Source organism: Diceros bicornis, chromosome 21 (assembly GCF_020826845.1).
Source record: "Diceros bicornis minor isolate mBicDic1 chromosome 21, mDicBic1.mat.cur, whole genome shotgun sequence".
In the NCBI taxonomy this organism is placed as follows: Eukaryota; Metazoa; Chordata; class Mammalia; order Perissodactyla; family Rhinocerotidae; genus Diceros; species Diceros bicornis.
In genome coordinates, this window is record NC_080760.1 from 48,399,902 (window position 1) to 48,425,528 (window position 25,627).

The 25,627-nt window shown below is 44.2% G+C and overlaps 1 protein-coding gene across 6 annotated transcripts in view; it reads right to left on the minus strand.

Annotated features, from left to right (window-relative positions):
* Window positions 1-25,627, minus strand: part of ZFAT (zinc finger and AT-hook domain containing) — a 203,333-nt gene that overhangs the window by 23,644 nt on the left and 154,062 nt on the right. For 5 of the 6 annotated variants that reach the window (XR_009223314.1, XM_058564974.1, XM_058564978.1 and 2 more), the window contains exons 12-15: window positions 24,613-24,751; window positions 12,126-12,244; window positions 4,919-5,045; window positions 1,946-2,076 (exon numbers count right to left, since the gene is read on the minus strand). Coding sequence is in view for 5 of the 6 variants with exons in the window: in XM_058564974.1 (XP_058420957.1) it covers window positions 1,946-2,076; window positions 4,919-5,045; window positions 12,126-12,244; window positions 24,613-24,751 (516 nt within the window). In the remaining variant the exon portion in view is untranslated. Of the gene's footprint in view, window positions 1-1,945; window positions 2,077-4,918; window positions 5,046-12,125; window positions 12,245-24,612; window positions 24,752-25,627 lie in introns of those variants that run through there. The other variant, XM_058564977.1, reaches the window with a different exon arrangement.

A 25,627-nucleotide genomic window follows, 5' to 3' on the forward strand; every position in this document is an offset into this window, starting at 1 on the left:
CAGTCTAATGCATCAAAGCACATTCAAGCTGTATCCTAAATCTGCAACCTTATGTATCACTCCACTGCATGCAATGCTCAATAAATCATGTCCCTGAGTAGCAGCAAATCAATCCAGTTCCCAGAGAGAAGATGCAAATCACAATCAGTAGCACTCTCCTGCAATTCTCAAAAGGATGGACATGTGTAAAACATCCAAAGCTCTCCTGATACCATCCCAAATAGACTCCTCCTGAAGTGCCAGGCCTAGCTCAGGACTCCACATGTCACGATGCAAGGGAGGAGTTTCAGAAGAGATTTATAAGACAGTCTGAAGACTGCAATCTAGTAAATACAAAGAGAAGCTAAAAGAGTGGTTAGCCTGGACGTGTACAAATCTGTTCCCAACCACTACAGAACGCCAGGCCACTGCAGACTGAAACATCGGACACCTAGTGTTGGACTTCTGTCCAGGATCTTCTTGAGAGAAACCACGCTAACGGAGGAGGGTTTCTAGGACACACAGTCCAAACATCCACCTGGACGTGCTAAGTCTCGTCTGTGGATCCAGAAATGCAGAGTTGAACCAGAACGATACCAGTTCCCCAGAGAATTACGTAGCCTGAATTTCATGCTTCGTGTTGTGCCCTGGGCACACCTCAGGGGACAGTCATGGAGACACAATGGGAAGTCTACTGCTGATTCACCAAAGACAGGTTGTGGGGACATCACTAAGGGGTCCCTATATGAAAGTCACATTAAGAAATATCTTTGTTAGTGCCAAGAAAACCTTACTCCTTTCACTGTTAACTGTTTCATGTTTCCTTCTTGCTTTCTGCTATAAAATTCAGCACCCAATTTCCAGTCAACCTTGGACAACTCTAGTAACACACACCTCTCCCACGTCTCTGCCAATCGTCAGAGATCTGCCCCAACCACTCGTCATAAAACAGCCCCCACCCACAGTCCTCCCCGTTTTCTCCACCTCACTTGTTCACCACCTACATCCTTTATGTCCCAGTTGCCTATCTGTGTTTCATCTTTTTCCCACCAGAGAGTCACCACCTGGCAGGCAGACTCTGGCTCGCTCCTGGAACTACAGCAACTAGAAGCCGCCTGACAAGAGCAGGCACTTCCTAAATACTTACTGAGTGAAAGGCTGAAAGAAGGGGGACTGTGAAACTCTAGCACCTGCATTTCAACTCTCTCCACGGACTTGCACTTTGATTCTAAATTATGTACCCTGGGTCTCATGTGTTTACTGCTGTTTTTGTTTTCTTAAGGATGTGTGTAAGGCAGCTTAAATCTTTTGTAAAATGAAGCAGGACTGTAGAGGGACAGGCACAGACAGAAAAAAAGGATAATCTAATTATCAAACACACTGCATTTTAACAGATGGTCAAGTCTCTACTGAGGATGGAAGAGGAAACGAGCCAAACACTATAACTGTTAATTAAGTAGAGTGACTATTCAACAAGTGATCATTCTCTTCCTCCCAGTTCCGTCAGCCTGTGTTGATTCGATCAGTGATGTTTGATGTTTAAAAGGCCAGCCCACTGGGAAGTCCACGGTTTCCCTGGCTGTCCCCATATTCCTCCCATTCCACTCACTCATGACGTAGGCACCAAGGGATGCTTTTCAGGGAAGATGTGTCCAAATGTGTCCACATCATGCTCGTTTTCACTGTGGGATTCTTTGAAAGGAAATGAATGAAAAGTTTCCAGAATTTTTTTTGAAATATACTACACCTCTCTCTAAACATACACCTCCACATATGGAGCTACTGAAGATACAATTCCATGATAATCAAGGTAGAATAAGAAAATGCATGAGCCTAGCCCAATTTCACTCCAAGTTCCATGTTAAGAAAGTAAGTTAAAGCCTGCAAAACCTAAGGGGGCAGGAGAGAAAGAGGGCATGTGGCAGTGTGAGGAGATAATATTTAAGAGGGAGGGGAGGGTCCTTACCTGTTTCACAACAGTCACCGTCCCTGGTGCCATGGCAACCACCGAGGCAACGGCAGTGGCGTCGTGGGTCTCGGTGCCCAGCTCGATGATCTGCTGGAGGATGTTTACAGCTGTGGGGTCAAGTCGCTCACCTTACGAGGAAGAAGCAAACAGAAGCCCATTAAGGCCACTGGCCCTGAAGGTAACTGAACACAAAATAAGCCCTTAATAGAGGCCACTCTTGGGTGGTGTCTCCTCAGGGGATGCACGGGTTCTCGGTAACTGCTCATTTTGACAACACTAATAATTTGTATGGTACTCTATAGCTTACAAAGCACTTTCTATATGGACATCTCAAAACCCCAAACAACCCTGTGAGGAGATGACACTGTAATGATATTATACCCATTTCATAGATTAGGTACTTTCACACAAAAAAGCCAAGAGACTTGTCTTGGGCTGTTGGGTCAGTTACATCACAAAGCCAGAGCTCAAGCCCAGATGTTCTGAATCCAAAAGTGGTAACACAAGACTGTCTCTCAAAACAGAGCCCCCGAGAAGCCCCAGCTAACAGGTTAAACTGCAGAGTTAGTTTCCCTTGAGTACGTACATGGTAGGTGGTCAATGAGGGTGTGACAGACAAATTACATAAGCTATGGGAAAAACATCCAGGGATGTCTCAATTATCAAACCAGTGGGCTTTAGAATTCCAAACCAATTTAAGTTTGGGGTTCTATTTTAATCATCTCAAAAGACTGGAATCCGTATCATCAGGGCAGCTATTAAGTATGCCCTGTCTGCTCTCACCATCTGCTTGACCATCTGCGACTCTCCTGAACACGGCACTCTGACCCTGATCATTAATTCACTAAAACGGAAATGACCCCTTGATCTGCATATTAGCATAATATTACGAAGTCTCTGTCGATGTTTGCATCCTCGTGGACGGGCATTCCGCCGGCCACGTTCCAATGTGAATCAATCAGTACAAGATGGCAGAAGCGGCACTTGACATGTTCTGTGTAGAGGGTGGGATGTGGCATATGACTGAGGCAATGACGACATTAGTGACTTGCATATATTCACAATGCATGACCCCAGCATTCCCCACTACATACATACACATACTCTCTCTCTCTCTCTCTCTCTCTCTCTCTCCCTTTAAGGCAGATGTTTCAACTGTGCCTTGCAGCCAACAACTCTGAATATCCAAAGGCTCAATAAAACATTTATTTTAAAAATTTACTGAGACAAGGTTTACTTCCTCATCCGTTTACTCCCTCAATGACCATTTACCGAGGCTCACTCTCAGCCAGAAACGTGGTTCCCAGTGAGAATACAGACAAAGATCTCACACTCTCTCTCCCCTTCTCCTTCTGGGGCTCACAGGCTACTGAGACAGATTCGTAAGCAAATTATTACAGCATCTGGTCGGTTCCGTATCAGGAGGGCAATTAGGGGAACGCTGAAGAAAAGCCAGGTGGGTTCCTGGCAGATGACATACAATCCGAACGCTGAAGATGAAGATGGGTTTGCCAGAACAACTCTGTGGGAAGAAGGGCACAGACATGTCCCAGAGAGCACTGGAGTGCACGGGTGAGGAACGTGGCCCATGCTGAGAACCACAGAGTATGGCTGAGGAGAGCACAGCTCAGAGGTAGAGGGGAAGAGAAGCAACGCAGGGAGGCTAGGACCCAGCACACGCAGGCCTAGCCTGCTGAGCTGCAAAGGCTGAATTGTATTCCAAGGGCTAGGAAGAGACCCTGGAGAGGCGTTAGAAGGAGTGAGTGTGTGAGTGAGCGAGTGTGAGTGTGCGGGGGGCATGAAGACAGGCAGGCTGCATTTGCAGGGCCTGAGCAATCACTGAAGTCACTGAACACGAACAGGAAGGAAGGAAACAAAGGCAGACCAGGCCTCAGCTCTGGGAACTGCATTGAACAGCCAGGGCCTCAACTTTCCCATCTGCAAAACCTGCCACTCCACCAGGCTGCGAAGTGCAAGTGCTGTCTCCTGAACCCCCTCATGCTCAGCAGGTAGTGAGCACAGCCCTGGCAATTAATCTTCCCTGAAGTGACCGGCCCAAAGGAGTTTTCTGCACTGCTTTCTTAGAATACGGGGTTTAGGGGTTTAAGAACCGGGCAAAAGTGGCATTTCCTAACGCCTATCTCCTGTCACCAGTTAATGCTTTCCTCTTAATCCCACCTGCCTGTCCTCTGTCCCCCAAATACAAACAGGGCTGTTGTCTACTACATTAACAGGGGTTCTGTTCACATTCTAAAAAATGTTTTCTAAGCATAACGTCCCAATCACCACTAGGCTGGCACAGTGGTTTGTTTTTCAAAATTGATCCAACATTTGAAAATGATATTTGAAAAAAAAAAATCCTGATTTGGGTCTTGTCAGAAGAACTGGGAAGCAGGCAGCCCTGGGCCTGCAGCTCTGCAAGGTGGCCACTGTCAAGGCAAGCAGCTGTGCCCTCAGTCTCAGCCACACCACCCACTGCACTGCTTGCCTGGCCCCTCTAGACCCTGGAACAAGCCCCCTAGAACAGATGCCCACGAGGAACATGGAATGGGGACAGTGCCCCAATGAGAAGTCAGGAAACCTAGATGCCAGGACCAGCTCCAACACCTCAAAGTGGGTGACTCTCAGCCAACCATTTACAATGGAGCAACCTCCTCCGCCTGCAAAGTCAGAACAGTAAGACCTGCTTCTCGCACAGATTGTTCTGAGGATTAGACGTGACAGTACTTGTGGAGATCTGGCAACACCGTGATAAGGCACTACCTTTGTTGTGGGTCTATTCTAGAACATTTCAAGAGGCAGAGATCTCCAAGCTTGACAATGGGACCACTTCTGCAGTCAGAATGCTGGGTCAGGGATTCTGAAGTAGATCAACTGGTGGACAGCAGTCACTCACAAATTCATTCATTTGGCATGTCTACTAAAGACCAGCTCTGAGACGTCACAGGGAGACAGGATGTGCGCCCTCACCACTCTCAGAGGTGTATCTCAGGTCCTGGAGCGCGGCCACGGCTGCCTGTGTCCCCTGAACATCCTCTTCAGCTTCTGTGATGTGCAGATACTGGGTAGAGGGCTCCTCAGGAGCTTCTGTTGCTGGCTAAATAGAAACATATCATCATCTAAGTGACCTTCCAGAAGATCACCTGTTACCCAGAAGTCCCAGGATACGGGATTAAGATAAAACAAATGCACACAAGCAACACTTTGCAATATCTCATTTACCTGGTACCCCTGAGAAATCAGTTGCTCCGATAAAAACATACTTCCCAAAGAGAAAACTTCTCTTTGGAAGTACCTAGACTTTCTAAAACCAGCCTTTTTGGAAAGTTTCCTGCTACACATTCTTGCCTTAGGAAACAGAATATGCTGATTATAGTTAGAGATTAGACACGCTCAGAAATCCTTGTACTTGCTCTTCTAATGGCTCCTCTGTCTCCTCCCACTGCTATCAGTACTGCCTCTAATCTTTTTTTTTTTTTTTAAAGATTTTATTGATTTATTTTTCCCCCAAAGCCCCAGTAGATAGTTGTCTGTCATAGCTGCACATCCTTCTAGTTGCTGTATTTGGGACGCGGCCTCAGCATGGCCGGAGGAGCGGTGCATCGGTTCACACCCGGGATCCGAACCCGGGCCGCCGGCAGCCGAGCGCATGCACTTAACCGTTAAGCCACGGGGCCGGCCCTGCCTCTAATCTTCCCCGACAGAGGAAGGGCACAGCAGTGGGATGGTGGAAGGAAGCTACTGACATGTAAAGCTTGTAGTACAGGTCCTGGCACATAGTAAGAGCTCAGTAAATCTTAGCTATTCGTGCCATTCTTATTTTCATATGAAGGATACGATGAACAAAGCTGAACAAAGAAAATACATCTGTGCAAAATCAGGATCTGCGAGGGCGGGAGGAGCTGGTGCTACATTCCCAGGAGCCTCGTTCCTCAAGGAGAGAAGAGGTAGGACAGAATTTTCACAGCACTTGATACTGATAATGACCTCTTTCTGGAAGGGATGAGGAGTGCAAGTAAAACTCTAGGGCAGGAAGCATGACTGTCATCAATAAAGAAAAACAAAAAGGAGGCCTTCACACAAAATTTATGGGAGCCAAAGTGATCACGCTCTGTAGCACTTATCAGTAACCAACACAGGTTCAGAATAGCAGGTGATTATGCTTTTACAGTCAAGCGGCCAAGTTCATTTAGGTGTTTCCAGCCTGACATATAGTACACATCCAATAAACATCTGATGAATGCATAAATGAACAAAAAGAAGCATATTTCCTTTAAAGCACCATTAAGTGACGTATTGGCCAACACTGATCGGATCCAAGGAATGCCTTAGCCTGTGAAAGAGCAAGATGCACACGGAATGTCTTCTCCTTCTCATTCCGGGGAACTCTGTGTAATAATCACTTATGGGAAAGACGGCACTCTTTGCAAGGCATTCCTGGGAGCCAGGCGAAAACCTAAACTGCTGGGAAAGGCAGCTTGTCATTCACAGGTGACCACCCCAGGCCCAGCTTCTTGGCTGCTCTGCTGTCTCACTTCTGGAGTCAAGTGCATGGTTTTGGGTCAACTATTTTTGTTGGGTTCACAGCTCTGCTTAAGGTGTTGGAATCCGCAAGAAGCAAGGCCTTCAGAAGAGAGGGGCATCACTGTGTGCATTTATAACAGCACCAACTGGCCAAAAGAGATGGAGTTTTACATTAGGAATTGGCACTCCAATGTCTATTTGTTAACACAGAGCAACTCCCTGCAGAATGAACTTGAAACCCCAGAGGATTAATTGTCTTATCATAGATGAGGATGTGATGCTGATGACATCACCACCACCACCACCAATAATCATGGCAGCTGCATTTCCTGAGGGCCTACTGGGGACTAGATATTGACCTCAGCGTTTCATATGCCGTGTCTCTCAACCCTTTGACCACTTGGGTATTATTAGCCTCACTGTATGGATGAGAACACCACAGACACAGAAGTTAAATAAATAATGGCTCAAGGTCAAGCCGTTTATAGGGGACAGTGCCAGGATTCAAAGCGAATTCTGTCAAACTCCAAAGCACATACTCAAATTTTCTTATAGAAAATTTCAAACATACACAAAAACAGAGATGAGTATAATCAACCTCCACGTATGCATCACTCAGTTTCAACAATTATCAACTCATGGCCAGTCTTGTTTCTTCTATGACCCCATACACTCCACACCCTGCCCTTGAATTATTTTGAAGCAAATCCAGAAATCACATCAATTCATCTATAAATATTTTAGAATGTATCTCTAAAAGAAAAGTCTTTCGAAACACAGCTACACCACCACTCAAACACTTAACAGTTAATTCCTTAATAGCATCACATATCTAGATGGGGTTCTAATATTCCCAATTATCTCATTTTTTCACAATTTATTCTTAAAACCAAATTTAAGTAAGTTATTCAATTCCAGACATTAGAACTGATTGCTATGTCACATAAGACTTTGATTGATAGGTTCTCCCTTCATTCTGACTTTTTCCTCCCCACTTATAGTTTTGTTGGGGAAAGTGGCCTTTTGCCATTACAGTTTCCAACAGTCTGGATTTTGTTGACTGCATCACCATGGAAGCATTTAGCATGCTCCTTTGTCTACTGTATGTTCTGTAAAGTGCAGTCAGATGTATAAGCTTAATCAGATCCTGGTTTCCTTTTTGACAAGAACATTCACGGGCTACATTGTATACTTTCATCAGGAGACATGTGATGTCTGGATTGTCTCTTTCTTTTGTTTCTGTTTTTGTGATGTGAGCAGGTAACTAATGATCATTGCTAGGTCCAAGACATCATTCGAGGGCTGCAAAATGGTGATATTCTACATCTTCATTTGTTAGCTGGAATGCTTCTATGAAGAGAAACTTGTCTTCATTAAACATTTGGTTACACTGAGGTGTAGTTTGCTTAGAAAAGGCAAAATAACTGATTCTTGGCTTTTATTTACCAAAATAGAGTTTTATTTATCAAAATAGAGTTGCTTCCCTAATATCCTACTAAGATGACTAATGAGCTTTTTCCCAGTATCATTATAAACTCATGGACTTAAACATACTTGATGTGTTCACTGTAGTTATTAACACTAACAGCAGCCTCAGAGTAACAACACCAACCCTACCACAGTAACAGAATAATTGAAAACAGTGCTTTTTTTTTGGCAGTTCTTTTTGGCCATCGGTTATATGCCACTAGGAGAACAGTCAAATTTCCATCTTAAAGGCTCTTGAGATAGTCCCTCTCTGTGTTGTTATGCCATTGTTTTGATATACAGTTAGAATCATTTATTTCATTTTACTCTCGATTTTTAGGGCTTGCTTTTTTTAAAGTTTAATTTTGTGGGCCGGCCCCGCGGCTTAGCAGCTAAGTGCGTGCTCTGCTACTGGCGGCCCAGGTTCGGATCCCGGGCGCGCACCAACGCACCGCTTCTCCAGCCATGCTGAGGCCGCGTCCCACATACAGCAACTAGAAGGATGTGCAGCTATGACATACAACTATCTACTGGGGCTTTGGGGAAAAAACGGAGGAGGATTGGCAATAGATGTTAGCTCAGAGCCGGTCTTCCTCAGCAAAAAGAGGAGGATTAGCACGGATGTTAGCTCAGGGCTGATCTTCCTCAAAAAAAAAAAAAAACAAGTTTAATTTTGTTTTTATTATTATATAAAATATTTTCATGGTTTCAGAGGCAAATCTGCACAACTGGGTATGCTAAGAGAAGTTTAGCTTCTCTCCTTATCCCCTCCATCTTGTCTCCCTCCCTTTTCCACATATACTTCCCTCTTTTTATGATTTTGTTTTAAAATATTTTTAGATTTACAGAAGAGCTGCGAAGATAGTGCAGAGAGTTCCTGTATACCCTTTGCCCAGCTTTCCCTCAAGTTAACATCTGACATAACCATGGTACAATAATCAAAGCCAAGAAATTAAGATTGGAACAATGCTGTTAACTAAATTATAAGCTTTATTCAGACTCCACTGGTTTTTCATTGGTGTTGTTTTTTTGTTCCAAGATCCAATTAGGATCCCACAGTGCATCGAGTGAGTGGTCATGTCTCCCCCGTCTCCTCCAACCTGAGACACTTCAGCCTTTCCTTGTCTTTCGTGACCTTGAGAGTTCTGAGGAATCCTGGTCAGGTACCTGACCACACACATCATCACATCATTTGGATATGTCTGATGTTTCTCATGATTAGACAGAGGTTGAGGATTTTCTGAAGAATACCACAAGGTGAAGCGCCCTTCTCATCACATCAGGTGGTACATGATATGTCACTATGAATTATTACTGAGGGTTCAACCTCGGTCCTGTGATTAAATTGGGGTCTGCCAGTTGCCTCTACTGTAAAGTTAACACTTTTCCCTATGTAATGAATAAATATGGGGGGAGATATTTTGAGGCTATGTAAATATTCTCTTTCTCCTTAAACTTTTGCCTACTAATTGTAGCATTCATCAATGGATCTTGCCTGCTCCTATTATGACTGTGGTGTTCTAAGGGTGATTTTCTATTTCCCACATTCCTTCCTCATTTATTAATCAGAATTCTTCTGTGAGGAAGAATTGTTTCTCCCCCATCATTTATTTAATCAATTATTTATATCAGTATTGACTCATACATATTGATTTTATTCTTTGAGTTATAGTCTAATACTATCAACATTTATTTTGTTATTCAAATATTGTTCCTGCTTTGGCCATTAGGAATTCTTTGGGTTGTCTCATCTGTCCTTTTGACATGGCTCCATCATTTGTGTTCTTTGTTTTTTTGGAGCATGCTGTTACTTCCTAGTACCACAAAACGCTCCAGAATCATCTTACATATTTTCTGCCTCAGCCGTGGAATCACCCACTTTTCAAAGGGATGCTGGTTCCTTTTATTGGAGAATCCTATTAGAAACCAAGATCTGGGTACTAGGTGTGCTCATCGCCACTGGAGTGTCACTGCTTCCAGGTCCTCTCAGCACAAAAAGCTAAGAACATGTATGTACACTAACCATGTAAACACATATCTAGAATTATTTCTGCATCTATCTACTGGTATATATATATATACATAAACAATCTATATATATGTAAGTATATAATAGTGCTGAAATAAATAGCCTTGTGCAGACACCTTTTTTCATTTTTGTCAGTATAACTTTGGGATAGTTTTCTAATGATGGGATTGTTTAGTTAATGGATAAAGAAATGCACATGTAATTTGACTAGCTATTGCTAAATTTCCCTTCATAGAGGTGACACCATTTTGCATTCCCACCAGCGATGTATGAAAGTGCATTTCCCCCTTAGCCTAACAGAGATGATGTCAAACTTTTGGAATCTTGCCAATCTAATAGATGAGAAATTCTCTCTCTGTCTAGTTTTAACTAACATTTATTATGTGTGAGGTTGATCATGTTTTCAGATATTCAAGGTCATTTGCATTTCTTTTTCTATGAACTTTTCTTATCTCTTTCCCATTTCCTGTTGGGTTGTTGATCTTTTTCATCAATATTTTTAGAAGCCTTTATAATGTAAAGATATTCATCCTTTTTCTATGATATAACTGAAGATGTTTTTTGTCATTTGTCTCTTTATGAGTTCTTTTCCATAAGACTTTTAAAAAATTTTTCATGTAGTCAAATTGTTTTCAATCTTTGCTCTTACTGAATCTAGATTTTGAGTTATAATTAGGAAAGTTCTCCACACTCTCAATTTAGAAATGGACTAGTTTATGTTTTCTTCTGATATTTGTAAAATATCACTGTTTTTACATTTAAATCTCTGATCCTTTTCCTCTAGCCTCTCTTTATACATAAGCTATTGATTATTATATATTGATGTTTTAGTCTGCTGCTTATCGTGTATAGTAATTTTTCATTCCTTCTTTTGGAGTTTCTAAATGTATAATCCTGTCGTCTGCACATACAGATACTTTATTTCTTTTCTTCTGATTCTTCTGTCTCTATCTACTTTGCCTCATCTAACGCACTAGCTGAGGTCTCCCACATGCTGTTAAAAAGTAGAGATCCTGGGGCATCCTTGTCTTGTTCCCAGCTTTAGCAAGACACTCTCTGGTGTTTCCCTCCCCATGAAGTAAGATGCTGGCTTGGGGGCTGAGACACATATATTTTGTTTTTCATCTAAAGATACATTCATCAAATTCTCCCTTATTTAATGTATTTATCCGTGGAAGCTGAATTTTGTCAAATACCTTTTCTGCATCTATGAAGGTGATCCTTTCATTTTTCTCCCCAGTTCTGTTATTACGATGTATTATATTAACATAGTCCTCCTACTGAACCGCCCTTCCTTTGCATTCTGCAATAATCCCCACACTGTCATGATGTGTTATTTTTTTCATCTGTTGTTGAATTTGTTTCAAAGCCTTTACTCTTAACCACTGGATGCTCTGATGCCCTAAAAAGTCCTGAGGGAAGTGGTTCTCAGAGGGGGATGATTTTGACTCCTGGGGAACACTCGCAGTCTCTGTGATATTTGTGGTTTTCACAACTGGGAATGCTAGTGGTATCTAGTGGGTAGAGGTGAATGATGCTACTAAACATCCTAGAATGCACAGGACAGCCCCCTACAACAAAGAATTATCCAGATCATAATTTCAATAGTGCTGAGTTTGATAAATCCTGCCTCAGATAAACTGCAATTAGGCCATGTAGTGACCCCTGGTATCTGAAAAGAGAACTGCCTACTGGCTTTTACAATACAGATACATTTTTAGCTAGGTGACTGGTTCTGATCCTGGAGGGAGAAACAAAGATGGCACGTAGGAGCCATGCCTTCAGTGGAGGGAGAGCAGGGCCCTTCCCTGCCTCCTGGTGAGCACTGGCAAGAGACTCCCGGCCTTGCATTCTGCTTTCAGATGCAATAACTGAAACTCTGAATTTGTGAATAACAAGGGAAAATGTCAAGGAGACCAATACAGACATTCACAAAACAGCCTAAATACAACACAGAGTAAGAAATCACAGCATGGCCCAGATCTCAACCAGTCAGACCCCTGAGATAGGAGACACAATTTGAAAAGATTTCCAAGTTTCCCTACGAGCAAACCCAGTGCTCTGAGGAACAGCTGTCTGTGCCCAGCACCTGGGCTTGCCTGGTTCGCCACTTGTGTTTAGAAACGTCAGGATCCAAACCACACTTTAAAAAGTTACCTCCCACTTGGGATCACCTTCGTTTTCCACCAACTTCAGGCCATGCTTGTTCTTCAAGTGCCTGTTGAACTCCCATTTGGTGCCATACACAAAGCTGCAGACAGGACACTTCAAACCACCTGGAAGCACAGACAAAGGACAGAAGTGTTCACAGCACATAAAACAGCAGCAGTTCCGCCTTCCATCCAAATGCCTCAAATCTAAGGAATGTATTTTTTTACACTCAATCCAAGCTAACATTAGTACTGGAACAGAATAGCAACAGTATATATGTTTTTCATGGCAGAGATTTTAAAACTTAATGTATTCTTTTTTCATTTATTGAATGAGCATTTGCATAGAGCCTCATATATACTTAATATTTCAGGTGCCAGAGAGAAATAAGATGAATCACATAATTCCCTAGCCAAGTGGGTAAGTGACAAATTATTCTTTCATTTTTTCACTTTACTAAATAACAAGTAATTTAGAAAACAGAAATAACTGAAGAACAATGGCTGCTTTTCTCAATCTTCTTTGTCCCAAAACACTAAGACCAAGACCAGAGTCTCAGTCTCCTTCACAACAGAAGCTGAGCCATTGGTATAAATTCCCATGTGAATTTCCCAGTAAAGGACAAATTAAAGAGCTGGTCATATCATGAAATGTCACTATTTATTGAACTGATTAAATTTTGCACATGTTCTTGGAAGTGTTTGGATGCTTTAATTAAGAGAATTTAAAACTCTACGTTAAAAAAACACTGAGTCACACAAAAGACTATCTTTTTAAAATTATACCATGTATATATGGAATACTACTCAGCCACAAGAAACGATGAAATCTAGCCATTTGTGACAACATGGATGGGTATTGAGGGTATCATGCAAAGTGAAATAAGTCAGAGGGAGAAGGTCAAATACCATATGATTTCCTTCACTAAGTAGTAGATAATAACAACAACAAACAAACACATAGAGACAGAGATTGGATTGTTGGTTACCAGAGGGGAAGGGGGGAGGGAGGAGGGCGAAAGGGATAATTCTGCACATGTGTGTGGTGATGGGTTGTAGTTAGTATTTGGGTGGTGAACATGATGTAATCTATGCAGAAATAGAAGTATAATGATGTACACCTGAAATTTATACAATGTTATAAACCAATGTTACTGCAATAAACAAACAAAAAAAAATTATATCAGAAGCAGCAACAATTATGGACTGGACAAAAATCACTTCTAACAGGTTGTGCTTTTGGAAGCAAACTCAGTCTCAGGAGGCTAATTGCTAATTGCAGCCCTGGCGTCAGATCTCCAAATCTACAGGGACGCTGAGCAGGCCAGGGTCAGGCCTCTAACCTGAGCTGGGCTGGGACAGCGAGAGTCCTTGCCAAAGTCGCCATCACCACCATTGTCTGGAACTTTGGGGCTATCCAGGTCCAGCAGATCACTCCCAAGTGCAAGCTCCTCAGGCCTCTCATCCATTCCTGCTGCACACCCTATTCTGGTCCACGCTTTCCCTACCCATGAGAAGATCACGGCCCACGGCTTCTGCTCTCCACGCCAAGCCTTTCACTGCACCCTGGAGTCGCAGAACCCCGGCAACAAAATTCCCTACATTGCCCTCATCACATTAACCTCATCCCAGAGAGCTGGCTCCCTCCCTCCATCTTGAGGCTCTCTGATAAGTCCTCTCAGGTGGAGGCCATTCCTGCCCAAGAGCCCCAGGTAAGGAAGAGGCCAGGGCCAGGGCCGGGCAGCAATGCCACCTCCACCCTAGAGCAGGTGCATTTCCTAGTTTTGTTCCTCCTGCACACAGTGCTACCCGTCAGAAACTTTGGCGCCCGGGTCCTCTCCATCCCAGTCCCTCTCCACATAAAGTCTACAATATTAGGTGACTTTAACACACTAACCTCTCAGTTCTTTGATTTCTTCTACCCCAAGAAACTTCCTGACCACTTCACTACTTATGAAATCTCATTCCTGTGATTAGTTAGCACCAGAGGGGCTAAACCCAAACACCCCTCTCTGAGACAGTCAGCCAGCTTGCGCTCTCTCTCAGCACCATTAACATTTGACCTCTTGAGGCTCTCCAGTTTGCACCCTCTTCCATTTTCTCCCAATCCACCAGCTCCCCCCATCTCTGCTTCCCTCTCTAAAGAGCTTCCACTCTAGAGCCCACACCTTCAAACTTTTATTGACAAAACCCTCAACATCCTCGGCCACTGCTTTCTCTCAAACCTGCATGGCAAATCCATGACCCAGAATCAAGCCAACCACCAGCCTTCCTGCTCTTATCCTAGGAGGTCGAGGCAAATCACAAAACCATCCTTATTTCTACTGCCATGTTTCCAACCTCAAGGATTGTTTCCCTAGTCCACTCTTTCCAATTATTCAGAAGGGCAATTAGTTATCCATCAATCTCATTAAGTCCCCTACATGATCCTCAAGTTCCTCTTTCAATCACAACATACGTTCTTGCCTCCTTCTTCATAATGAGACCAGGTGAGAACTCTCTCAACTTGCTTGAACTACAAAGTTCTGTTCGCCTGCACCCTTCTATGCCTGCACTGATCCCATCTGTGGACGAGGCTCTCCTCTTCCTTCGGAGACCAGGCTCTTCACCCTGCTATAGCACTATTCTCAAACCTATCAGACTCAACGCCCCTTTTTATAACAAATATTTTCACACTCCTTTATTATTCTGAAACGAAATCTATAGACAGTGTAACCTACTAAGATATATAGTTTCTGAAAACCAACATAACACACCAATATAAAAGAGAAATAAAAGGAATGTTCTGTATAATAAGCTAACATATATTTTAAACTGTGACTGCTCAGACACAATTACAGAAGACATTTGTAAAAAGCCCCTCAAGCTTCCTAACTCTCCGTGTGTGCAGGCACCATTCCACTAGGCACCCTGGTCCTCAGGCCTCCGGGACCCTTCCACCACCTGGCTTCCCTCTAGCTTCACTGGGCCCTCTCACTCTATCCCTTTGCTGGCTCCTGTTCATCCCCCAGGCCATGAACCCCAGCTGAGCACTCAGACATTAGGCTCCAGGCTCCTCCTCCTGCCCTCTCTACCTGAGGGTGTGCCCTGGGCCACCCTGATTCCTAGGAGACTCATCACATTTTACATATTATCCATAAGCTGGTGACTGTCCTATTCGTACCTCCAGCCCAGACCTCTGCACTCCAGCCTGAGATGTCTGTCCAGCAGGTACCACACCCTCACAGGGCCCAAACAGAACCGCACATCCCAGTGTCTCCCATGGTCCTCCCAGCCCAGGCCACCACCGTCATCGTCGTCTTTTACACAGATGGGAGCAAAGGGCTCCTAACTGGTCTCCCTGCAGCCACTGTCGGTCCTCCAGTGTTGGTCTGCTCTCCACTCAGCACACAGAAGGGTCTTTCATAAACATAAACTAAATCACATCTCTCATTAAGGTATAAAACTCTCCAATGGCTTTCTATCACAGAATAAAATCCCAGCTCCTTCCTGTGGCCTGCGACCCCTACGTGATCTCGTCCTTGCCTCCCTCTCTGACCTTGTCTCTTCCCCTCCCCCTGTTCTCTCCTTGCTCTGTCTTTTGCATTGACCAAGCTCATTCCCTTCTCAGGACACCTGCTTGGAGGCTCTTCCTCCAATATTTCCATTTGCCCCTCTCCTCCTCCTCACTAGGGTCTCAACTTACGCATCATCTCTTCAGAAAAGCCTCCTCTGTCACTCCTAGCTAAGGCAACCTGTCAAACACACAGAGCCCCTAAAACTCTTAATAGGATTTCCCTATTGTATGTTTGTTATCAAAATGATAGTATCTAAAATTGCATTATTTATCATTCCTATACATGTTTCTTGTCTGTCTCCCCTTCTAAAACGGTCCCCTCCCTTCTTGAGGGCAGGGGCTTCGTCCGGCTTCTTCCCCACTCGGGTCCCAGCTCCTGGCATCCAGCAGGTCCTCAAGCAACACGTCTTGCCTCACTGACTCCGCGTCTCAGCAAATCCTCTTCTTTCTTCAGGTCTCTCTCCAACCCACCCCCAACTCTCCTCTGTATGTCTGCCCCTTCCCTCTGTACTCATCTTTCCCCTCAGCAGATAAATATACGCAGTCCTATTCCAGGGGGAAAAAGCTCATTCTCCTAGCTAGGCACAGCCCCATCTTTCCTCCTTCCTCCACAGCCAGGATTCCGGGAAGAGACTCCAGGTCCAAGAACTCACGAGAAACTGGTGAGTTTCTCACCACTAGCTACTTCTGAAACGGACAACAGGCTGGGAGGCAAAGGGGGGAGGGCCAGTTTTCACTAAATAGCCTCCTGAATCTTTTAAATTTTATTCCATGTGAGCATAACTACCTATTCAAAAAAATAGCAGAATTAAGATTATAAATCTAAACCAGAAAAGTAATATGCAGTCATCATGTCCTTGCCTCTCTTCTTTACTTAGGCAGGTGGCTCTCAACCAGGGGTAATTTTGCCTTTCAGACAGGGGACATTTGGCAGTGTCTGGAGAAACATTTGGGTATCACAGCTGGGGAGTGTTACTGGCATCTGGTGGGCAGAGACCAGGGATGCTGCCAAAGATCCTACACTGCACAGGACAGCCCCACAGCAAAGAGTGATCTGGCCCTACACGTAGGTGGTGCCGAGGCTGAGAAGCCATGGCCAGCTGCTTCCTGCTCCCCGTCTCCCTTCTGGCACTCACATGCCAAGATCAACTCACTTCTTCATTGGTTAATCCAACGAACACTGTGCACCCTTTATTTTACTACTAGTATCACTACCACCACCACCATTAACAACAACAAGCACATCTTCCACTTATTGGGCAGTGCCCTGTGCCCAACACCTCATACGTTAAGTCATGCGTTCTTCACAGTAGCCCCGTGATACAGGCACGATCAGCTGCTTATACAGAGGCTCAGATGATCAAGTAACCCTTCTGAGGTCACTCTGCAAAGCCAAGAACTGAATCCAAGTCTGGCTAAGCCCAGGGCCCACAGTCTTGACCCCGGGCTGTGCTGCTGTCCAGAGTGACTTCTGTGCATTATATGACACTGCTGACCACCTTCTCCAGCCAAATCTCTTCTTCCTGGGCTTCTGTGACACCACTCATTCCTGGTTCTTCCACCAAGTGTTCCTCTGACTCAACTCCTCTACAGGCTCCTCATCCTCTGTCTGGAGCCCCAAAGCCTCTCAAATACTCAGGCCCTTCTGTATCCCTGATGTGCACATCCAGTGACGCCCAATATTTTCCCCAATACTACAAAGGCAGTGGAAGAGCTGAGCTGAATATTGCGTGTATCTCGGGCTGCCATGTTTATTTCTCGTTCACTGGGGCATTAAGGAGGGAGTAGAGGAATTCTGTGCTGATGATGAGGCTGTCTTTATAAAGTATATAAGAACCAGACAAATCTCATGGAGATGCATTATACAATTTAAGCATTTCCCAGATACAGTTATGATGTGCTCGATCTGATCTCTTGAATCAATTCCATGTCAGTGGAGGCTTACAGAGCATTGGTGTGTAATTGGGGTTTCTTGTCTATCAGCTTGGTGGTGGGTGACGCCCTAAACAGTCATTAGCAGAAATGGAAGTCAATCCAGATGGCCGACAGCACATCCCCTCGCACCTTCAGCTCACAGCTTTACAGCCTCCCGACGCCAGGAGGGCACAGGACAGCACAGTGGCTTTGACAGAGACAGGGGATAGTGTCAGCAGAAAGACTAGCAACAGACTCCAAATTCTAAACTTCTAGAATATTCTACAGAAAAGGCAGCTCAAATAGATGCTATTTTCTGAAACTCGAACACTCTGCACTCTTTTTTTTTAGGCAAAACCAAACAGGCTTGTTCCTTCTTGGCCAGAGGATAATTAAACTTAGTTTTCAGCCTCTTTTGTTATCAGTTATTAATCATCTAAAGTGGTGTCTCTTCCTATGATGATCTTTTAAAACCCTCCAAAGTGTGAGCATCTCTGCCTTTTCTTTTGGTTAAGCTGATGCTGCTTCTATAAAGACTTAATATGAGGCAATGAGCAAAAGCAAACCACCTAAGGTTAAACTTTGGCTTATTTAAAATGAAATTAAAGATTCCTTCTGGGGTACTCTTTAATGGAAACTAATTTAGGGAGGAAAACATCCTTATATTATGTTTAAATTAAAATTAATATGATAATGCCCCCACATTAATTAAGACTTCAACCTTTGCCACAGTGACTTTAATTAAAGAACAACAAATGAAAATATGTAATCTAGACCAAATGTATAACTCCGCCAGTTAATTGACATCAAAGCTGAGAGAAATTAATTTCTATTTCAATTCATTAAATTCGTAGGCAATGTACTGTAAAGGTCACAGGAAGACTTGGTGAATTCACTTGCAGCATTAATATTAACTGCACACCATAAAAACTGCAAACCTTCCAATCACAATTTCCTCATAAGGATAATCACGAACCAGGCAAAGGGATAGAATCTGAGGAGCAATTTTAAAAATCAATCATGGCATCTTTTGCTTTTTCTGGAACACAATATATTCTGGAGCAGTTTCAGGTATTAAAATATTTGTGCTCCTTTGTGGTGGCCGACATTATTGAAAATGCAATTTCATTTTCAGTAATAGAACTCCCGGAACAGCATGGAGCACTGGGTGGGGCGGTCAGAAGACCTGGACTGGGCAGTTGCTCACAGGACCCAGAGCCACCTCCTTAAACTCTCGAGGTCCTGGTTTTCTCTAAGGTGAAAAATGCTCATATCCTTAAAAAAGGCACTGCAGTAGGCAGAATAATTGGCCCTCCTAGGTATTCACACCCTAATCCCTGCTACTGTGCATACGCTACCTTAGGTGCCAAAGGGGACGTCAAAGATGTGACTCAGTTCAGGATCTTGAGATGGGGAGATTATTCTGGATTACCTGGGTAGACCTAATGTAATCACAAGGGTCCTTATAAGAAGGAGGCAGGAGAGACGTTCACAGTGATGCAGAGAAAGACTCTACTGCCCACTGTTGGCTTTGAAGAAGGAGGAGGGAGCATGAACCAAGGAATGCACGGGCTTCCAGAAACTGGAAAAGACAAGAAAATGGATTCTCCCCAGAGCCTCCAAGAGGAGTAGAGATTTGTTAGCAAACTTGACTTCAGCCTCTGAGACCCATCTTGGATGTCTGACCTTCAGAAATGAAAGATGATGAATCTGTGTTGTTTTAAACCACCGCCAAGTCTGTGGTCATTCGTTACAGCAGCGATAGGAAACTCACACAGGCGCTACAGGGTAACTGAAACAAACGCAGCTCAACTATCAAAGCAAAGTGGATACAGAGCAATTTGATTTTACAATATTGACAAGCGAGATATGGAATTGGACTTTGTTGGCATTCTCACTTCCTGCTGTCTCTTAATCTGGCGCCTGTCCTGGGGCCCAGCCAGAGCCCCAGCTCAGAACCAAGAAATGCACTCAGGGTAGTAATCAAGAGGGATCACATGCAAGCACTGAGGGAGAGGGCTCCTGGTGACGTGCACGCTGTTAGGTAATATCTGGCTATGGACCCAAGGATATCTGAATCCTGTCTCAACTCCAGCCCCCTTCCCACAAGATCCCCCAAAAAACAGTGTAAAGGAAAACTCAGCAGAAGGAAAACATGGTGCATTTTATTATTAGCCAGGCCAATGCCCTGAACCCCCACGAGGACCACTTGGCAAACAGAGCCTAAACAAGGTCTCCACCATCCCTCTTGGTCCCATCACATACTCCCGCAAATCTTAGGATCTGAGATCCTCTGGACAACCACAGGGAAGTGGTGCAAAGTGAGAGAGATCCCAGAGTCAGCCTCGGGTCAGATTAACAACCAGACAAAGAAATGAGACAAAGAAATGAGAGAAAGTCCACAGCCCTCGATGTGTGTGTAACCTCTCAACACATTATCATGGGTCCGCTAGCAAAGCGAACCTATTGGCATCCTAGCATAGCACCATGCCTCCTCCTCCTCTTTAACAAGGGCAAACTGGAGACAAACGTCAGGGATACCAGCCCATCAGTGCTGAGAAACCAGACTCTGAATCTGGAGCCAGGTTGGGCTCAGCCACCTGCTCACCCTGTGGCCTGAGCTGGTCATTTTTCCCTCCCAGCATTTCCTCATTTTAAAATAGGAATGATGATGCTAACCTCACAGGGCCTTTGTGAGAGAGAAATTAACATACAGAATAACAACCAATAACAGAGCATAAAATCACATCACTGGAAGCATCTACCAATAATGTACGGAATCTAGGTCCTACTAAAAACAATTTTAAAGTAAAAACGTCAAAAATCAGACGAATGACTTTTGTGTTACCTGACAGTTTCTGGATTTTCTTCTATACTATTTTCCCTGAATCTGGTGCGAAAAACTAAGATATGAATATACATCCAAGGTACAATGTACATATACTGACATTCTCCTAATACAGTAGTTCAAAATAATGCAAAGATTTTAGCAGATGCCACAAACCAAGCCTTCTCCTTGACCCCCTCCCTCTCATTGTTTCTCTTGTCTCAATGATCCTCTAAAATCAGGAGCCTGAGAGAAGGGTCAGCATCTGGGAGAAGCAGCTCATTCTCCTCCCATGAGCAACATGTGTACTGTTGAAAGTAACGCATACTTTCCTTTAATTCTTTTTTTTTCCCCCAAAGCCCCAGTAGATAGCTCTATGTCACAGCTGCACATCCTTCTAGTTGCTGTATGTGGGACGCGGCCTCAGCATGGCCAGAGAAGCGGTGCGTCGGTGCGCGCCTGGGATCTGAACCCGGGCTGCCAGTAGCGGAGCGCGCGCACTTAACCGCTAAGCCACGGGGCCGGCCCTGCATACTTTCTGTTGTAGTCAAAATACGCAAAACATGGAGGCATGGCGGAGCCGCCCAGCCTTCGTCTCCAATCCAGGCAGTAATAATAATAAATGCCACCACATCCCAGGGCCTAGCACAGTGTTGGGCACACAAGGAGCTCAAGAGATACGTGGTAACGAAGGAATATGGGAATAAACATGACAGTAAATTTGAACCATTCATCAAGCCATGAACCATTCATCACACGTCAGGCACGGTCTGGAATCTGAGAGAATAACATCTAATCTTTGCATGACCGTTGGGCAGGTTTCAGCCCCTCTTCTCTGAAGATGTGCAACCTGACGTTCAGAGAAGTTAAGTAACTGGTCCAAGGGCCACAGTGATCAGAGACCATCGTACTCCCACCCCCGTGCTTGTGCCAATAACCTGGAGCGACATGAAGGAGTGCCTTGAGGTCACTGGAAAATGACCTGCCTGCTAAGTCCCCTCTTTATCCCGCTGTGAGCTCCAGGAGTGAGCTAATAATTTTGAAGCTTAGCACCAAAGCTGCTTACGCCTCTCACAACCTGTGGTTTAGTGGACCAGCTCTTGAGCTAGCTCCATCAGGCGTATTTTAAGGGGAGGAAAGGGGCAGGCCCACTGAAGCAATACAACATGAAAATGTGTATTTCCGCAGGAAAATGCCTCAAAGCCATATTAATGAACAAGTGATGGGCTGAGAAGAATAGATAAGAGATTGTCCAATCTGCCTTCACAATATCAGAAGTACGTAAAATATAAACAGGGAATAAAACATTTACATAGCATTCAGTGCAAGTCTAATTGCCAAAAAGTACCCAGAGTTCTGAGGGAACTGGTACATCCTGAAGGGACCCAGCTGGCACGTTGCTGGCACTGTCACCCCTGTGCCCTCAGGACCGGAGCTGTGCTGGAGCTGGCTTCAATCGGCTCACATCTCTTCCCAGTTCAGTGACATCACGTCAGTAGCTTAGAATTGGCCACGGTGGAAATATTTACACCACAGAAATTGGCAGAGGCTACAAATCAGTCCCTTCACCCCCTGTCCCCCTCCCACCCCGGGAGAGCCAGCTGTTAAACACTTACAGAACACTCAGTGGATGCCTGAGCAGCCCTCATTCCAGGGGCCTTCTGGAGCACACTGAAAATAACCCAAACACCATGGAAAACACGATGGTCCCTTCCCTCAGAAACCTACCAGGAACAGAAATGTCTGATCCGGGAACACCTCAGCCTTCTGGCCTTCTTCCCTCCCTCCTCTACAGCACTGTGCACTGACACCCTCCTCAAAGCCCGGAGCATGGTGGGCAGGAGAATCTTTTCCAACAACTGATGGCTTTGCCTGTGTCACAGCATGACATCGTTTAAACAGAGGTGACGGACAAGAAGTCCTTGCACTTGGGTTAAGGAGACTATATTGTTATTTTGAGAAAACTACATTTTATTCATGTTTTTTAAATTATGCTATCATTTCAACACATATCCCTCTATATCAAAACAAGAAATTATAAAGTCCCATGAAGTTATTTTTTGATGAGTGAGCAGAAGAGGAAAATAAAACCAAGTGGGAAGGGGGAGAATTACTTGAAATTAATCAAAAGAAAATGAAAAATTCCAGTGGTAACAGATGACTCAGCATTTCCAAACACAGCAATTTTATCCAGTTCCACTTTCTCCCTCCATTCCGCTTCCCTGTCCAGACATAAGCACAGTGCGAGCTTTGTGCTCTTGAGATTTCTAAGCTGGGCTCATATTCAACCAGCTATCTGATTTCAGAGACTGTCCTCCCACCAAAACACAATGGCACAATGTCTCTTAAGAGCCAGGAGACATTTAGTTGTTTCCTTCTTCAACATGCCCCTTGAAGAGGGCATAGGAAATTCATAATATATAAAGAAGATCAAAAATACCCCTGCAAAGGTTAAAGATAAAACCCAGACCCTGCCAGAGAAGGCCAATCAATAATGGAGAGTCTTAGAAAGTTAACTGAAAAGTTAGGGCATGAAACAGTTCGACCTCAGAACATTCTTTGCAAGGCAATGGTGCAAGTTTGGAAGCACAGAGCAATGACAGCATCATCAATCAGATCTCCACGCCTGTCCCAACAGCCACAGTAAATGTCTATTCTCTGCTAACCCAATCCGAGAGTGTGAAGGATGCTAAAACAAATTTTAGCCCACTATTCCAGTGATTTACTGTGACTCCAAGGCAATCCTTCTCCCCTCTGTGATTCCTGGACGGGGGTGTTGTCAAAAATCATGCAATGGCTCTAGAGGTCTTAGATATTTTCAGAAAAAAAAATACAAAAGAAAGGAATGAAAATGTATTGAGTGCCAGACACCCACGTATTCTCTCAGCACGTGAGATGGCTGCTATGAACTCCGCTCTTAGGTGAAGGGCCTGAGGTGGAGAGGGTCGGTAACATGTCCAAGTGGCACAGCTACACAAGGAGCATACAGGTTTGAGCCAGGACCCCCCACTGTACATCCTGCTCTCCAGCTCCATGGAACTAGGAAACTGCCATTAAAGGCAACACCAGGCACACGCTCCCCGTTAGCCCAGATGGATGCTTTAAAATTACCCTGAGTCCTTCATGCTGTTCATCTATTTGCAAACAGCAGCCCTGTCACCGACAGCGCTGAAGGATACGGTTAACTCATTTGTTTTACGTGAAGATGCATTTCATGGCAGTCACAGCAAGCAGAGCTTCATGCCGCACCAGGAAACTTGGAGCATCCTCAGCTGCAGCCAAGTTTACCATTCCACATCTCTGTTTACCAGAGGCAGGTTCCTAAAACTGTCTTCAGCTTCAAACAGTCACAGGACTCAAGAAAGAGTAGGAACTGACATACTGTAAGCAGTAATCATTTTTTAGTTGAATTACTACAGTACAAATATAAATACAACTGCATTTCTCCATATGGCAACAGCACATGAGCTAAACCCTCTCAAGTGGGAATATGTGATTATTTATTGAAAAAAACAAAAAAAACCCTCAAACTCTTCAATAATATTAGAGGTTTTCATCCATTCTCCTTAGTTTAAATGTTCTAAATGGTTTTTCCCTTTCAGGATGAATAAGTAATCTGAGCACTCAATAAATATTTTTGTATAATCTAAAGCAGCTCACCTATAAATACGTTTACCATCACATTATTTATAATTGCAATAAAAGAAAAATCTGGAAACTCCACAATTTCAACAACAGGAGCACGGTTAAATAAAATGAGGTGCTTCCACTTGATGATGTATTACAAAAAGCCCTTAGAAATTGTCATTAAGAAGACAGTGTACCAAAGGAAAACAAAACGTTTATGGTAATCAATGTCAAGTAAAGAAAGTAAGCCACGAACTTTCATTTATGCAAAATGGATGCACGGACAAAGAACAGAAGGCAATACTGATAAATGAACGTTATGGGGAGGCTGGTAAAATTTGTGGGTAAATTATTACCTTTTTCATTTTAGATTTCCATTAAGGTTGCTCTAATATAATCTTGGCAATAAGTGATGCTGACACATGACAGTGAGCAGGAAGATGATGACAACAATAATGATGATGAAGAACTAACAAAACTAAACGTTCAGGGATTAGGATTGAACTGTAGGATGTCACAGCTCTTCTCATCGGGGACTTGGCCTCGCAGGAAACTAGCAGGCCCACCTACCTTGCTGGATGAGCACGTCGGCCGCTAGCTCCCCGGTGCCCACGTTGGCGTATTCCTCGTTGGGGTGCTTCCTGTTGTAGTGTCGCTTCAGAGAGCCAGATATGTTACACGAGTAATGGCAATGGGCGCAGCGGAAAGGCTGTAGAGACAAGGAGGAGGGGTTAGGGAAGGGGAGCCCCGGGTGAGAGCAAGCCCAAAAGAAAAGGAAGAGACACAACTCGCCTCAAACGTCCTCCATCGATACTCTTCTGTCTGTGAGCATCTGATACCCTGAAAGCCTGGGACAAGCAGGCCGTCCCCTGGGGACATGTTTTAGGGAAAAACATGACCTCAGGATGTTGAGTCCTGCCTCTGCAGGGACCAACCAAGTGGCCAGGGATGAGCAAGCCGTCCCTTTGGGATAAGCTCTAGGGAAAAACGCAACCTCAGCATGTTCAGTCCTGCCTTTGCAGGAACCAACCAAGTAGCTGGGGAAGGTGTCCCTAGTGTAGGAGTTGTCTCTGCCTAATGAGGTTGGTTTCATTTCTTTTCTTTCATAGAAATTTATAGTTCTTGTTCAAGAAAAAAATTAAAAAAAAAAAAGCAATACAGTAATCTATCACTTTTATTTTTTTTAAGTGAATGTCTTTCAAAGTAGCTCCCCTTGCAATTAATTCCCTGATCTAGTTGCTTCTTTGCTAAATGATTTCCTCCACCATATTTACCTGCAAGCACTTGCATATACAGAAGGGTCAATCCATCGTTGTCCACCATAAGGGAGATCTGCCTAGTAAAATCTATTTCCAGTAAATCTATTTCTAGCTGGGCAAGACAAGGCACTTCCAGGTTAAGGGTGGTGCAGCCCTGAGTGCCATCTTGCATACTGCTTGGGGACTCACAAAGAGAGGCGAGGGGGAAAAGGGTGCCTGCTCAGACTTCTTGGGGAGCCCAGTGAGGCCTGGCCATCGGCTGGGTGGAGAATGTACGTCCAGAGCACTGTCATATCCCACGCCCTTACTCCTGGTCGGGACAATAT